The 17,629-nt window shown below is 45.6% G+C and overlaps 1 protein-coding gene across 1 annotated transcript in view; it reads right to left on the reverse strand.

Moving 5' to 3' along the window:
* Positions 1 to 2,422: 2,422 nt before the first annotated feature.
* The window catches only part of LOC142403054 (zinc finger protein 367-like), a 28,213-nt gene continuing 13,006 nt past the window's right edge, over positions 2,423 to 17,629 (reverse strand). The window contains exons 2-5 of the mRNA XM_075489192.1: positions 11,720 to 11,870; positions 7,169 to 7,288; positions 6,611 to 6,749; positions 2,423 to 6,029 (exon numbers count right to left, since the gene is read on the reverse strand). Of these exons, the coding sequence (XP_075345307.1) occupies positions 5,798 to 6,029; positions 6,611 to 6,749; positions 7,169 to 7,288; positions 11,720 to 11,870 (642 nt within the window). The 3' untranslated portion in view covers positions 2,423 to 5,797. The remainder of the gene's footprint in view (positions 6,030 to 6,610; positions 6,750 to 7,168; positions 7,289 to 11,719; positions 11,871 to 17,629) is intronic.

Consider the following 17,629-nt stretch of genomic DNA (forward strand, 5'->3'; position numbering starts at 1 on the left):
AGATTTTCCCTTTTTCTCTTTTAACACATATATTCCAATCTGATGTTTAGAATCCACTAAGCCACATTTCTTCCTAAGATCCCAATCATTTCTTAACGCAAAAAACATAGCCACATAAGGTATTTCATCCCATTTTTCAGTTCTCCGACAAAACAACATTAATTGCAATATAGTGTTATATTTCAAGGATCCATTCTCAGGCCATTTTTCACCATCTTCCAATTGATATTGTGGCCACCATTGATTACGATATCATTTTAGCTTGTTTTTAGTCATGGGATCCCTCTCCAAGTCTATTCCAATTTTTCAGGATGCATCCTAGAGGAGAGCAAAGGGGTGCCTCCTGGGAAGCAGCAGCACCCATATCGGTACCGAAAAATCCAGCGTTTCTACACAAACCAGAATGAGGGACGTCTCCCTTCGTTACTCAGAACAGAACAGAACAGAACAGCGTGTAGAAAATGAAAGGGTTAAATCCCTGACAGTCCCTGACTAAGACATAGACTTGCATTTTTTAGTTTCACTCATCCTTGTTCTCTTTTGTTCTCTTCCCCTGCAAAGATAGTTTTGGTTACCTGCTGAGCAGAGTTGATGGTGGAACATCTCCTGTGACTTCTTACCTGATAGGACTAAGCAGGCCTTGAGCAAGCTCATTAGGCTTCCTAATTAAATCACTGATAAGAGGAACTTAGGACAATTGTGCCAAAGATAAGCACCAAAGAACTAGCTTAAATCGACCCCCTTGTAACATTCCAAGGCCCAAGGACTGATGAGCTAACTCAATGACTATATATGGACAAAGGAAGCCCAAAGTTCAACTAGTGGACAACGTGAGGAAGACTATGGAAGACCACCGGGAGGGTGAAAAGACCCTAATTTTACTGCGCATGCTTGGACTATGTAAATGAATTCCGGGAACTCATCACCATAAAACTGCCCTTTTCAAGAAATCTGATGAATATGTATGATTTTTCTGTATATGAACTGATGTGTTGTGCTAACCTGGCGGAGCACTTGTGGCGGAGCAATCCCCAGTGCTGCCCAGCGCTGCAATAAAGAATACCTGCTTAATAGTCATCCCGACTATTGAGTTCTGATTTCCGCTTTTCACGGCAACAAAACAAACAGAACTACGCTACTGCCGCGTATCTTTCCTGATGCCGTCTTATGCAGAGCCCAGAACAGAACAGATGGTGCCTGCTTCCTGAGAGATCTTGCCCTTACCCCCCTTTTCTCATATCCCCCCCAAAATACCTCTTTTCATTAGCGTTGCACCGTTGTGTCGCTTACCGCCCGACTGCAGGAGAGGAGCCAAAGGAGTCCCCGATCAACTGGTCAGTGCGCGCTGGAGTCCACTCAGGTCTCTTTTCCCTGTCGGATGCAAGCAAGACGAACCGGGCAAGGCTGTCAGTGCAGTCCCATCTGGGTTGCCAAAACTGTTATCCCACAAGTGTGAGGTTGTTTACCCAGTGTGGGAGACGCCAATATACACACAGGGCAGAGGTATTTTATTTCATGTCTGCGCAGGTGGTAGCTCCACAAATCTAGCACAAAGTTCGGTCATGCAGGTACAGTATTTATACAGTCCAGTTATGCATATGCATAAGCAATTACACAAAGCAGTTTTCTATTGGTCTACATTTCTCTTGTTTCAACTTAAAGCTACAGTGCTACTTTAATATTCTGCGCACGCTCAAAGGTGAGGGGTCTCTGCTTGGGCCGGGGTCTCCAGCTCGAGGGGTGTGACTTTTAGTATTATAATGAGGATAGTTCGCGTGAGGGTGCTTCTCATCACACTTCTACTAGTTGTTTCAGATGGTTCCCAAAACATCTTAATTAGCTTACATATTTCTCCAGGATGTGCTTTACTCCCAAGGACAGTAATTCTTGTTTAGACGTTCCGCGTTCCAGTCTGAATCCCCCTTATCAGCTTTACCTAAGTCCTGGTCTTCCACCAGCTCCTGTTAGACTACAGTCTCCTGTGAGAAGAGACCAGGGGCTGCCTTGTGCTGAACACAGCTGGTTCCAACGGGCTTGGCAATGGACCCACCGCTGGCCAAAGCTGAACCAATCAGTGTATTTGGTGATGCCCCCTGTGAAAACATATTTAAGAAAGGACAAAATGCTGCACAGGCAGTGAGTAGTGAGGAAAAAAAGTGTGAGAAACAACCCTGTGAATGCCAAAGTCGAAGGAGGAGGGGGAGGAAGTGCTCTAGGCACTGGAGCAGATATTCCCCTGAAGCCCATGGAGGACACCACGCTGGAGCAGTTGGATATTTTCTGAAAGAACTGCAGCCTGCAGAGAGCCCACGCTGGAGTAGATTTTTTTCCTTAAGGACTGCAGCCTGTGAAGAGGACCCACGCTGGAGCAGGGGAAAAGTGTGAGGAGGAAGGAGCAGCAGAGAGGAACTGTTATGGACTAAACACAACCCCCCATTCCCCATTCCCCCTGCACCACTGTGGGGGGAGGTAGAAGAGTCAGGAATGAAGGAGTAAAGTTGAACCTGGGAAAAAGGGGGAGGGAGTGAGAAGGTGTTTTTGTTTTTCACCTTCCTACTCCATTTATAATTGGCAATAAATTAAATTAATTTTCCCCAACTCGAGTCTGTTTTGCCTGTGATGATAGTAATTGGTAAGTGATTTCCCTGTCTTTATCTCGACCCGTGAGCTTCTCCATCTTATTTTCTCCCCTTGTCCTGCTGAGTAGGGGGAGTGAGAGAGTGGCTGAGTGGGTGTCTGGCAGCCAGCCAAGGTCAACCCACCACACCATTTCTAGATTAAAGCTGCTTCAAGAAGTTCTAGGCACTACTTGCTTACTTGTTTTGGGCTGCCACATCACATCAGATCTGGCCTTTGTTTCAAAGGAATTCTCAAAGTTTTGGTTAGAGAACTACTAAAAAAAAAAATTGGCCTCTCAACATGCTTGAGGTTAACTTATAATATGTCAAATTTCAACAAACAGGAAACATAAACACCTATATGTTCTGTGATATGTCTGAATGATAGGATTATAGCAATGAGGAAGAGAAGGATTAAGAATTACCAAACACCACTGAAGGGGAAATTCAAATTGTAACTGCTCAGCAGTGGTAATTTGTGACCAAGGAATGATCTGGCATGGAAGGCAAGAAGGCCTAACTGCAGAAGGGGTTAATCTGGCTGGAAGCAGGAATGCCAGAGACAGAAGTACTCCCTGTAAGGGAGTGAAGTTTGCTAAGAAATGCTGCAGTATTGTTTTGCAACAATCCTGGAATGCAAGTGCTCAGGAGCCACCTTTGGGCAGCGGAACTGGCTCTGGGGGATGAACCCAGTGCTGGGCCAAGGCACCCCATGCCTACACTCATGGGACTGGTATTGGTGCAAGTGTATATAAGGAATGGGCTTATGACAGATCTTTGCAGACTCCTTGTAGAACTGCTTATGGTGGTAGGACTGTCCAATGCATTGTTCATTAATTTTTTTTTATTTAAGCACAAATGTGTGTTTAATTTGCCTCAAGGGGTACAATAAAAATTCCCCAACACCACACACATGTAAACTAAAGTTGAAAGTAAATCAACTTTTTATTCAAAGCACCTATTAAAATGACAGCACATTTACTCTTCTGCTGTTGTCATGCCAAACTACAGCTTAATCTTATGAAGCATAGAACACTTCAATATTTCTTGTATGCAATCACTTTTTAATAAAACAAAAAGCAGTCTTCCTCCTCAGGTTTTATACTTGTTATTTTACCCAAAATTTGTTACTTACACAAAAGTACTTGAGCTGTCTGAATTTTTTTCTACAGCTACATAGAATTCAGTGTACTTATACTGAAAGAAGTATTGCGCAAGTTGTCAAAAGCATTACAGCTGATTGGGAAAATCAGTTCTATTGAATTAAGTTATGACTTGGATCTGCAACTGGCTGGTGATTAGTCTTGTGTCCTGTGAAATACCATTTACAAGCAATTCTGAGTTATGACTCACAAGTACAACAGATTCATGCTCAAGGCTCATTTTGGGATCAGACTATTTGTATGCAGCCAACTGAACAGTCAAAAGCATGTAACAGAAATTCTAAACCCACACCCATGAATTGCCAGGTAGTTTTACATAGGCTAAGAAGCCTGAAATGACTATGAAGTGTTTCATTTTTTTAAGCCCAAAAGACCAAAACCGAAGTGCATTAATACATTATTTTAAACAAACTGGGTTAATACAATTTTCTACCACAACAGGTATCAATTATCAGAGAACATAACCCAACAATTGCAGTTTCTGCTGTAGAATTAAGACTACTTTTCTGAAACAGCTGTATGCACCTAGTCAGTCTATATCAAGTAATTGAACAATTTTTTTCCTTCTCGCTTAAGAAAGAGGGAAAGTCTGAATTCTTATCTGAATTTCCTGACCTTCAATGAGAGGGAGGAGTTAAGAGCAAGCGTGACTTATTAACATCCCCTAAAGCAGTAGCTCAACTAAAGAGTTTATCCAATTTGGAAACAAAATTTCCGTAGCACGTTAGGAATCTCTGGTTGCCTTCCAAGCAAAATACAGAAAGAAATCACCATGAGACTATGGTATTTGAAAGTACACAATACTCATGAGGTGACAAGATGTAGTGCTAAATGCTTTTTATCTGCATCTTAGAGCACTAGGCAGTGTTCTGTACCTTCATTTATTTGGGAAATATATGAAATCACACAGTTAACATACTCAAAACTGCCTTTGGAAGCCTATTTTCTGGTTATATAGTGAATACTTTTTTGCCATGTTTAATTGAGAGCTGTGCTACAGTTAGTGAACATAAAATTGGCATGTTATCCTGAAGTAAAGCAATAAGGCGGCTTTATACACAGCAAGTATGGAGGCTTCTATTTGCTAATAATCATATGAGAGCAATACTTTAAAACTTAGTGTTTGCTAATAGGAGATCTAAAATAGTTTAGTACAAATCAATACCACCCTGTCAATACCCCCTTTATTAACAAAAGCAAGTGCCAAATCATTAAAGGGTCCAAAAATATATTAAAAAATATTACCAATTGTTTACCTTTGTCTAGACTTTGCAAGACTAATCATTTTCAGATAAACCCAACAATGTGCAAAAGTTCCTAACATCATACATTAGGAATAACAAGTGCTACTCAAACCAAGAGATTCTGCTGAGATCAAATAAAAAAACATAAAATAGCAAAGTCAAGTCTCATATCTTGAACAGTTACAGTGAAGATCCTGAACTATCTTACAATTTCCTGCATGAAGCAGTTTCTTCCCCTCTACGAGTTGAGATATCTAAGCTTTGCCTTCTGCCTTAGCGATAATAGGTAAAAATATACTGACATTAGAAAACTTGGTTCCATTGCTGCTTACAGTATCTTCAGACCTACCACTTAATATAGTTTTGCTTAAACAGTGAGATAAATACTTTCCCTTTTCTCAGCCTTCTTTGGCCACATGTACTATTCTGCTAACCACAAACATTGTGCTCAGAAAGTGCTTCCTGTGAAAACTGTTTCAAATAAATGAGTTAACCTTGCAAAAATCTAGCTTCCCACAATGTGAAGTTTATCCATCCTGCATTATGCAGTTCCATATTTACAAGATACTTAAACTTTACATTTGTCTTTTACCTTACAAAAAGTGCAACTCTCTCACCCCAGGTTATGGGGCGGCAACATTCTTCATAAATTCTACAGAACAGCAGCCTATGATAAGTAAATAAGGTGCTTAGATTATGCCCAGGATCTAACTGGTTAAGGACCACCAAGTACCACCATTTTGTAAAGGCAGACTCCATTCCTATGCTACTGTCACAGTGGTGCCACAGCTAGGTTTGCAAGCTCAATAAGAGCCAATGCACCATGCATGCGTTCACGCTGTTCCTGGAGGCGGCGGCAAGCAGCTGAATGAGCGCTATTTTTCTCTTCATCATCCTCTTCATCAGATTGAAGATATCCCATCGGGTCCTGCTGTTCCTGATCCATTTTCTGGATTGTTTTACTTTTCAAAGTGGGAGCATGCTGTTCTCTAGTCTCCCAGTATCTACAACATCAGAGGTGGAGAATGCTTTGAAATTATGTACAGTTTATGTAAGAACTACCATTCAAAGCTAGCAAAGACCTTCCAAGTATTGTCTTGCACATGACTAATCACTGCATTTGTTTTTTCTCTTTCAACCCTTTTATGGCACTATTTAAGCTGTCAGAAGCCTCCTTTATTCAGCATTTTAAGTGTAGAAGTGCCCAAGGGATATCTGATCTTTCACACAGATCTTTCTGATACATGGTATTCCCACCAGTCAGCTCTCCCTGTGCATACATGACTGTTGTTCCTCACATAGATGCAAATTCAGCAGTACGACTGTAGCACTAACTAACATGGCATTAACAGGTGTTTTTCAAGCATTTAAGTAGAGAAGGAAAAACAGATGAGAAAGCCTCATGAGGAACTTTGTCTTAACCAGGAGTCAGCACTTAAACAAAAGGCAAGGCTGGGCTGAATCATACTAAAGGAACAGCTGGGTTTTATTGTTTTTCTTTTTTTTTGCCCCCAAGAATAAAACACTTTCTCAGGCCACTCTGGGTTATAAGTTTAGAGAGAGATCACACCATAAGGAAACTTACTTCGCTAGCCACTCAGCTGCAGCTTTATTGTCAGCCGTCTGTTTTTTACCCAGTCTGACCGTGAGTTCTTCCCTCTTCAGCCGGGCATATGGGTGTTTGGGGCAATGACGGTTTGCATGTGTGAATCTGCTTAAACAGCCTTAAAAACACAAAATACCAATGGAGAACACATTAAGGAAAGCAGTCAACTGACATGTTAGCATAACATCCGTGGGATGAAGATGCTCCTGAATCCAACCTTCCTTACTCCACAAAAACCTGGATTCAGTTGAAAACAGCACACTAGTCGCAAGGCCCATAACATGCCCAATCATTTTATGCATTGGTATCAACTGATACAATTACTGATAACCTGGCTTATATAATCAAGCATGCAATCCTTATATCTAAGTTTGCGTGATTACGCACAGATTCTGTGTGGCTTCTCCCTTCCCTAGAAGCTCCTCCAAAATTAAGATCCAAAGCTTTTATAGATCGCTGCCACATGAGCATCCATACATTCCCAGTACTAGACTGACACTAATTCTTAAAGCCACAAGTTATTCTCTGAGGGCTCACCGTTCTCTGAGCAGACGAAAGGCTTTTCCCCTGTGTGAAGACGCTGGTGAGTTTTGAGTTGCCCACTCTGAACAAAGGCTTTCCCGCAGTCTGGGTAGTCACACAAATAAGGTCTTTCACCTTTAAAAACAAAACAAAACAAAACAAAACAAAACCAAACCAAACAAACAAAAAAAACCCACAAAAAAGCAACAGCCCCCCCAAACCAAACCCAAAACCACAACCACACACAGATTTATGAGAATAGTCATATTCTCATATGACTATTGACAGTATGAGAAGAGTCATACTATCCAGTAGTGGTCCTTGGCTTAAGACTTACACAAGCAAGCTCTCCTTTTATGCACTCACACTTGCATCTACTCAGAAAGCCTTAGTGCACTGGACAGCAGAGATACACTTTTACCCCAAACAGATGTTTAAAGTACGTATTAAATGCTACTGGATAATACATTTTTTTCCCAGAAAAATAAAAAAAATATATTTTTGCCTTATCATATTCCTAATCTTGCACATTATTTAAATAATCTATACTCAAGTCAGCTTCTGGTATGTTGAAGTACAAGATAATTCTAGAAGGCATAAAACGGATGGGCTGAGAGCAGTTCAGAGAAATCATGGGCCTTGCTTTTTCCCCCCTCCATGAGAAGATTGGATGTTCCTCCCTGTCACTGTCCAGATTTTTTTGGACTGCAGTAGGAATTTGAGTGAGGCAGACAGAGCACTACAGCAACTGCAAATAAGATGACTCGTTAGCAAGGAGTCATCCTTAGTTCTGTTCATTTTGGTATGTGAGACAGTGGCAAGCAATGTTACACACTGTTCTCCTTTGAAAACTTCTGCTTCAGCATGTAAGCAGACATGTGAACTTTGTAGTGGCCAGGTTTCCAGAAAGGCTACAGTTTTGTAGTTCTGCAGTGTTAGCAGCATCTCATCATCTTTGGTATTACAAAGGGCAGTTCCAGAGAAGAGAAGAATTTGACAATGTTTTCCCTTTGAGCACTGCATCCTGCCTTTCAGAGAGTATCATGAAAGACTGAGGGCTTAGAGTGTTTTGTTTATTTAACAACTTTTTTTTGGACATAAAACTTTCCTAAAGCACTGAGATAAGTCCTAGAACTGATACTTGTAGTTAGGTAGAATGAAACATACACAGTATATTGTATAGATAGCATCCTATAGTATAGGTAGTACAAAGTAAAGGCAAACAATTTAATTCCAGTTGCAACCAGATACATTTTATCATTAATATAAACTGAACTAGGGTAAAATAACTGAGGTTGACGATATAGGGATGTATAAAGTTGCAGAAGTATCTTATTAGAGAGTTTTACTAGACTATTTGAAAAAAGTTGTAATGAATAAATGGAGGTAGGAAGAGAAACTCATTCTAGACTCAAGCCAAGAGAATTTAGGCCAACCATCAAGAACAACTTCCCCATGCAAACAGCAACAAGAGGAATGGAGATAGTGGGCATTTCCTCTCTGTCTCTCAAGAGAGTATGATTGGGTAGCAAGTTTGCAAAGGTGTGCCATGCCACCACTCCTCAGAAAGCACAACTAAAAGAAGGTAACACTGACTTACTAAGTCAGAAGAGTAACACCAAGGTGAGTTCTGCTCAGTTAAGCAGTCCATGTTTAATATACAAGTTCAACACCTAATTCAACCAAGTGAAATGAAAACATCTTTTGACCAAAAGGCATGAAGAATCTGGTCTTTAATATTAGTATCCACAGACTTGTCTTATTTGAGTCAGAAAAAGAGACAACAGGAGCCAAGGCTTTATGTGTCTACAATAGTTCATACTTTATTGCAAAATACAGTCTTGTTGGAACAGGAAGAAAACAAAAACTGTATTTACTTGGTATAAAAACAGCATCTCCCTTTCAGTTCAAGCTCAGTTGGACATCAAGTGAATTGTTGCTACATTTTAACTTAAATGAGTTGTCTTCTAGAGCTGCTTTATATATATAGTTCAGTAAATTAAAGTGACCACCTCCACCCCAGAAAATGAGTTCTAAATGAGGAAACGGTAAGGGAGACAATGATTTTAAGCATTTGCACTATTTTCTCCACATTTAAGACACTTTTAATGTATTACACTGCCCAATTTATCAGCTACTTTTTAAGATACTTTTTCCTCTTACAGTTACGCTTCAGGACCTGGGGGGTGTTGGTTGACAGCTGGCTGAACATGAGCTGGCAGTGTGCCCAGGTGGCCAAGAAGGCCGATAGCATCCTGGCTTGTATCAGAAATAGTGTGGCCAGCAGGACTAGGGAAGTGATCGTCCCCCTGTACTCGGCACTGGTGAGGCCGCACCTCGAATACTGTGTTCAGTTTTGGGCCCCTCACTACAAGAAAGACATTGAGGTGCTCGAGCATGTCCAGAGAAGGGCAACGAAGCTGGTGAAGGGTCTGGAGAACAAGTCTTATGAGGAGCGGCTGAGGGAACTGGGATTGTTTAGCCTGGAGAAGCGGAGGCTGAGGGGAGACCTTATTGCTCTCTACAACTACCTGAAAGGAGGTTGTAGAGAGGTGGGGGTCGGTCTCTTCTCCCAGGTAACTAGCGATAGGACAAGAGGAAATGGCCTCCAGCCCCGAAAGGGTTGTCAAGCATTGGAACAGGCTGCCCAGGGAAGTGGTTGAGTCGCCATCCCTGGGGGTATTTAAAAGACATGTAGTCATGGTGCTTAGGGACATGGTGGGGAACTACAGGCCTGTTAGCCTGACCTCGGTGCCGGGGAAGCTGATGGAGCAGATCATCCTGAGTGCTATCACACGGCATGTAGAGAATAACCAAGGGATCAAGCCCAGCCAGCATGGGTTCAGGAAAGGCAGGTCCTGCTTGACCAACCTGATCTCCTTCTATGACAAGGTGACCCGCCTAGTGGATGAGGGAAAGGCTGTGGATGTTGTCTATCTAGACTTCAGTAAAGCCTTTGACACGGTTTCCCACAGCATTCTCCTGGAGAAACTGGATGCTCATGGCTTGGACGGGTGTACTCTTCGCTGGGTAAAGAACTGGCTGGACGGCCGGGCCCAAAGAGTGGTGGTGAATGGAGTTTACTCCAGTTGGTGGCCGGTCACAAGCGGTGTTCCCCAGGGCTCGGTGTTGGGGCCAGTTCTGTTTAACATCTTTATCAATGATCTGGACGAAGGGATCGAGTGTACTCTCAGTAAGTTTGCAGACGACACCAAGTTGTGTGGGAGTGTTGATCTGCTGGAGGGTAGGCAGGCTCTGCAGAGGGACCTGGACAGGCTGGATCGATGGGCCAAGGTCAATTGTATGAGGTTTAACAAGGCCAAGTGCAAGGTCCTGCACTTGGGCCACAGCAACCCCATGCAACGCTACAGGCTTGGGGAAGAGTGGCTGGAAAGCTGCCTGGCAGAGAAGGACCTGGGGGTGATTGTTGACAGCCGCCTGAATATGAGCCAGCAGTGTGCCCAGGCAGCCAAGAAGGCCAATGGCATCCTGGCTTGTATCAAAAATAGCGTGGCCAGCAGGACTAGGGAAGTGATTGTGCCCCTGTACTCGGCATTGGTGAGGCCGCACCTCGAATACTGTGTTCAGTTTTGGGCCCCCCACTACAAGAGGGATATTGAGGTACTGGAGCGTGTGCAGAGAAGGGCAACGAAGCTGGTGAAGGGTCTAGAGCAGAAGTCTTATGAGGAGCGGCTGAGGGAGCTGGGGTTGTTTAGCCTGGAGAAAAGGAGGCTGAGGGGAGACCTCATCTCTCTCTACAACTACCTGAAAGGAGGTTGTAGAGAGGTGGGGGTCGGTCTCTTCTCCCAGGTAACAAGTGATAGGACAAGAGGAAATGGCCTCAAGTTGCGCCAGGGGAGGTTTAGACTGGATATTAGGAAATTTTTCTTCACCGAGAGGGTTATCAAGCATTGGAACAGACTGCCCAGGGAAGTGGTTGAGTCGCCATCCCTGGAGGTATTTAAAGGACGTTTGGATGAGGTACTTAGAGACATGGTGTAGTGGTGGTTTTTGGCAGTGTTAGGTTTATGGTTGGACTCGATGATCTTAAAGGTCTTTTCCAACCTATATGATTCTGTGATTCTGTGATGGTTTAGTGGTGGATTTGGTAGTGTTAGGTTAATGGTTGGACTTGGTGATCTTAAAAGGGTCCATTCCAACCTAAATGATTCTATGATTCAATTACTGTGTAAAAACTACAGAAAAGAAGAAGGAAACAGAAGTCAGAGAAGAGGTAGTCAGAATGAAAAATACTATGAAGTACAGAATACCAAGCTCAGGATAAATTTTTCCTCTTATTAAGAAAGTCTGACAACAGCAGATAAAATATTTACATTATATGCCTTTACTATTATAGCCCAAAATACTGCTACAGTTACCCTGTGACAACAACACTTACAGAAAGACTTTCCTTTGATTGCACTAACAAGCCCTGGGAGAAAAGTATGATTAATTTAACAATTATAATAAGATATTAACAGGTTGAGGAGGGGTCTTTTTGCCTTCCCAACTGCTTCATAAGTGTTTGTCAGCTACTCACATCTTCCTCTTAATCTCTTCACTTACCGGTATGAGTTCGTTTGTGTGCCTGTAGTGATTTCTCTCGTGGAAACACCCTGTTGCAGATATTGCAACGTATTCTGCTAGAAGAATGCTCTCCTTCATTTATTAGGTCACGAACTGTGTCTGCTCTTGGTCGGCCACGTCTTATCCTGTCCTGTATTAAAATAATTAAGAAACTGAAGTGCCATACTTTTCCATGTAAGCAGTTTAGTAAAGAACATCCCCCCTCCCCCAAACAAACTAATCCACAACTTTTCCATTCCAGGCTTTTGGGGCATCTGGGTATTTTTTTTTTTTTTTTCATTCTGGGGCTTTGGTTTTGTGGTTGGTTAACCTTGGCTGGTTGCCAGGTGCCCACCAAGCCACTCTCTCACTCCCCCTCCTCAGCAAGACAGGGGGAGAAAAATATGCAAAGCTCATGGGTCGAGATAAGGACAGGGAGATTGCTCTTTCCTCCTCACATTGTTCCCCTGCTCCGTGGGGTCCCTCCCACGGGATACAGTCCTTCACAAACTGCTCCTGTCAGCAGCTGTCCCCACAGCCAGTTCAAACCACGGGAAGCCGATGCTAGCGGCAGCAGCAGCAGCAGTTGCCGCGTGCTGAGAGGAGTGCAAGGCTTCTGAGGTCCCTGGGGGTGTCTGAGGGGGTTTCTGGGCCCCTGACGCCCTTGGGCTGTGTGTGTGGGAGGGACCAGCCAGCTGGCAGTAAGTCTCACGAGAGGGACGGGCAAGAGTTGGGCGGTGCCGGCGGTCCCCGCGGCCAGTTCAAGCCGCGGGAAGCTGCATATAACTGGCCCCTAGGGAGCACCAATGACCAGGGCGTGCAAATAGGAAGCGGCATCTGCTGGGAGCTGCGTCGGCAGTTCTCGCGGGAAGGGCTGCACGCTCTGCCAGTTATCAGGCTACCGCCTGCTCTGCTCACCCTCAGGCTTAGGCTGCAGCCCTGACGGTCACCCCTGCAAGCTGGTGGCTATGCAAGCCTATCCATCAGCTTGAGGTCTCCAGGGAACTAGAAGGGCTTATTAGGCGGTGCTTTGAGGTTGTCGGAAGCATAGTGGTAGGGACCAGGCAAGGGCTGTGCTCTGCAGCAGACAGGAACCAGCTACCTAGCCAGGCTAGCCTGGGATGAGTGGAAGGAAGCTGCTGTCCAGGTGGAGGGCTGCAAAGACTGCACCCCCACCTCCTGGGTGGAGGAGGGTGCAAGCTCCATCTGTGCAAGGTATGCTCTGGTGGAGTCACTTCAGGCAGCAGACAAAACCAATGATGAGCAAGATTCACAGGGAGAAACCACACCAGCAGCATATACTAAAGGCTGCAAAAGGAAGCGGCAAGTGCTAGTAGTAGGTGACTCTCTGCTGAGAGGCACCGAGGCACACCCATCTGCTGGCCTGATACACAGTGTCAAGGGAAGTTTGCTGCTTGCCAGGAGCCAAGATCCAGGATGTCACAGAGAGACTGCCACAACTGGTTAAAAGCGCAGACTGCTATCCCCTACTTCTTTTCCATGTGGGCACCAATGAGACAGTAAAGCATAACCTGGGCAAAATCAAGCAGGACTTCAGAGCCCTGGGGGCACAAGTGAAAGGAACAGGTGCCCAAGTGATCTTCTCCTCTGTCTTGTGAGTCAGGGACAGGGGTGCGGGCAGAAGTTGACACATCATGCAAATCAATACCTGGCTTTGTGGCTGGTGTCATTGCCCCAGGGCTTTGCTTTCTAGGATCATGGGACTTTCTTCAACAAATACAGCCTATTGGGGAGAGATGGGATCCACCTATCTAGAAGAGGCAGGGGAATCTTCGCTAGCAGATTGGCTGATTTAGTGAATTGTGCTTTAAACTAATGAACTTGGGGGGTGGGGTCCAAAGCTGTGACACTTGTATATCCATAAGCAACAGGGTGAATGAGCACACCTACCAGAGTAGTGAGGAATGCTCCCCAACCCTCTCCAAAGGCAAGAACCCTAAGTCCAGCCACCTCAAGTGCATGTATACCAATGCAAATAGTCTGGGCAACAAACAGGAGGAACTGGAGCTCCGTGCCCAGTCTCAGAGTTATGATGTAATAGGAATCACAGAAACTTGGTGGGAAAACTCTGTATTGGGTTTGCGTGGCAAGGTTTTGGTAGCGGGGGGGTGGCTTCTGTGAGAAGCTGCTAGAAGCTTCCCCTATGTCTGATAGAGCCAATGTCAGCCGGCTCCAAGACGGACCCGCCACTGGCCAAAGCCGAGCCAATCAGCGACGGTGGTAGTGCCTCTGTGATAACATATTTAAGAAGGGGGAAAAAACTGCTGCGCAACAGCAGCCAGAAGAGAGGAGTGAGAATATGTGAGAGAAACAACTAGGAGAAGGTGCTCCAGGCGCCACAGCAGAGATTCCCCTGCAGCCTGCGTTAAAGACCATGGTGAGGCAGGCTGTCCCCCTGCAGCCCATGGAGGTTAACGGTGGAGCAGATATCCATCTGCAGCCCATGGAGGACCCCACACCGGAGCAGGTGGATGCGCCCGAAGGAGGCTGTGACCCTGTGGAGAGCCCGCGCTGGAGCAGGCTCCTGGCAGGACCTGTGACCCCGTGGAGACAGGAGCCCATGCTGGAGCAGGTTTGCTGGCAGGACTTGTGACCCCATGGGGGACCCACGCTGGAGCAGTCTATTCCTGAAGGACTACACCCTGTGGAAAGGACAAGTGGAAAGGACCCATGATGGAGCAGTTCGTGAAGGATTGTCTCCCATGGGAGGGACACCACACTGGAGCAGGGGAAGAGTGTGAGGAGGAAGTTGCGACAGAGACAACATGTGATGAACTGACCGCAACCCTCATTACCCATCCCCCTGCGCCGCTCGGGGGGAGGAGGCAGAGAAAATTGGGAGTGAAGCTGAGCCCAGGAAGAAGGTGGGGGGAAAGGTGTTTTAAGATTTGGTTTTATTTCTCATTACCCTACTCTGATTTGATTGGTAATAAATTAAATTAATTTCCCTGAGTCAAGTCTGTTTTGCCCATGACGGTAATTGTCGAGTGATCTCCCTGTCCTTATCTCGACCCACGAGCCTTTTGTCATATTTTTCTCCCCCTGTCCATTTGAGGAGGGGGATTGATAGAGTGGCTTGGTGGGCACCTGGCGCTCTTTTTGGCGCCTAATGTGGGGCACAGACCCACGACCCTGAGATTAAGAGTCTCATGCTCTACTGACAGAGCTAGCTGGGCTAGAGAGAGCTCACAAGCTTTCCTAGGCCTTGTGGTATTCTGGAGAATGCATATTCCAGGTTATAGTCAGCTTGTGAGTCCTCTCTATCAAGCAACCCGAAAGAAGAACTATTTTGAGTGGGGCCTTGAGCAACAGCAAGCCTTTGAGCAGATCAAACAGGAGATAGATCGTGCGGTAGCTCTTAGGCCTGTCCGGACAGGACCAGCTGTGCAGAATGTACTCTACACTGCAGCTGGGGAGCATGGCCTCACCTGGAGCCTCTGGCAGAAAACATCAGGAGAAACCTGAGGTCAACCACTAGGGTTTTGGAGCTGGGGGTATAGAGGATCAGAAGCCCACTACACCCTGACTGAAAAAGAGATACTACCAGCATATGAGGGGGTTCGAGCTGCTTCAGAAGTTGTTGGTACAGAAGCACAGCTCCTCTTGGCACCGTGATTGCCTGTGCTACACTGAATGTTCAAAGGAAACGTCCCTTCTATGCATCACGCAACCAGCGCTACATGGAGTCAGTGGGTAGCATTGATCACACAATGAGCTCGACTGGGGAAACCCAACTGCCCAGGAATCCTGGAAGAGATCATGGACTGGCCAGAAGGCAGAGATTTTGGAGCATTGCCTGAGGAGGTGGCTTGTGCCCAAGAGGCACCACCATACAATGAGTTATCAGAAGATGAAAGACATTATGCTGTGTTTACTGACAGATCCTGTCGTGTTGTAGGAAACCATCGGAAGTAGAAAGCTGCTGTGTGGAGTCCCACATGACAAGTCACAGAAGCCATTGAAGAAGAAGGTGAGTCAAGTCAGTTTGCAGAAGAGAAAGCCATCCAGGTGGCCCTAGAGATTGCCGAATGAGAAAAGTGGCCAGTACTCTATCTCTTTACTGACTCATGGATGGTGGCTAATGCCCTACGCGGGTGGCTACAGCAGTGGAAGCAGACCAATTGGCAGCGCAGGGGTAAACCCATCTGGGCTGCTGCATTGTGGCAGGACATCACTGCCTGGGTAGAAAACATCACTCTAAAGGTACGTCATGTAGATGCTCACATGCCCAAAAGCTGCCCCACTGAAGAACATCAAAACAACGAACAGGTAGACAAGGCTGTCAAAACTGAAGTGGTTCAAGTGGACCTGGACTGGGAGCATAAGGGGGAGGTATTTGTAGCTCAATGGGCCCACGAAGCATCAGGACATCTAGGGAGAGATGCAACATACAGATGGGCTCGTGACTGAGGGGTAGACCTGACCACAGAGGCCATCACACAGGTCATTCATGAATGTGAAACGTGCTGCAATCAAGCGAGCCACACGAGTAAAGTCTCCCTGGAATAGGGGGCGGTGGCTGGGTTTTCGATATAGCACAGCCTGGCAAATTGACTATCATAGAATAATAAAATTGTTTAGGTTGGAAAAGACCTTTAAGATCATCAAGTCCAACCGTAAACCTAACACTGCCAAGTCCACCACTAAACCATGTCCCTAAGCACCACATCTACAGGTCTTTTAAATACCTCCAGGGATGGTGACTCAACCACTTCCCTGGGCAGCCTGTTCCAATGTTTGACCACCCTTTTGGTGAAGAGATTTTTCCTAATATCCAATCTAAACCTCCCCTGGCGCAACTTGAGGCCATTTCCTTTCGTCCTATCGCTAGTTACCTGGGAGAAGAGACTGACCCCCACCTCTCTACAACCTCCTTTCAGGTAGTTGTAGAGAGCAATAAGGTCTCCCCTCAGCCTCCGCTTCTCCAGGCTAAACAGTCCCAGCTCCCTCAGCCACTCCTCATAAGACTTCTGCTCCAGACCCTTCACCAGCTTCGTTGCCCTTCTCTGGACACGCTCCAGCACCTCAATGTCTCTCTTGTAGTGAGGGGCCCAAAACTGAACACAGTATTCGAGGTGCGGCCTCACCAGTGCCGAGTACAGGGGCACGATCGCTTCCCTAGTCCTGCTGGCCACACTATTTCTGATACAAGCCAGGATGCTATTGGCCTTCTTGGCCACCTGGGCACACTGCCAGCTCATATTCAGGCAGCTGTCGACCAACACCCCCAGGTCCTTTTCCGCTGGGCAGCTTTCCAGCCACTCTTCCCCAAGCCTGTAGCGTTGCATGGGGTTGTTGTGACCCAAGTACTGCACCCGGCACTTGGCCTTGTTGAACCTCATACAATTGGCCCCGGCCCATCGATCCAGCCTGTCCAGATCCCTCTGTAGAGCCTTCCTACCCTCAAGCAGATCAACTATATTGGACCACTGCCATGAACACACCAAGGCAAGCGCTACATACTCACCATGGTGGAAGCAACTACTGGTTGACTAGAAACATACCCTGTAAACCATGCCACTGCCCGACACACCATCTTAGGCCTTGAAAGGCAAAATTTGTGGCGACATGGTATCCCAGAAAGAATTGAGTCAGACAATGGGACTCATTTCCAAAATAACCTCATAAACTCCTGGGCTAAGAAACACAGCATTGAGTGAGTGCATCACACCCCCTATCACCCACAAGCCTCTGGAAAGATTGAGAGATATAATGGACTGTTAAAGTCTATGTTGGGAGCGTTGGGCAATGGGGCATGGAAGCACTGGGATATAAATTTAGCAGAAGCCACTTGGCTGGTTAACACCAGAGGATCTGATAACTATCCTGGTCCTGCCCAAACAAAACCTCTATATAATGTGGGAGGAGATAAGGTCCCTGTAGTGCACA

This window comes from Mycteria americana (assembly GCF_035582795.1).
Source record: "Mycteria americana isolate JAX WOST 10 ecotype Jacksonville Zoo and Gardens chromosome W unlocalized genomic scaffold, USCA_MyAme_1.0 Scaffold_32, whole genome shotgun sequence".
In the NCBI taxonomy this organism is placed as follows: Eukaryota; Metazoa; Chordata; class Aves; order Ciconiiformes; family Ciconiidae; genus Mycteria; species Mycteria americana.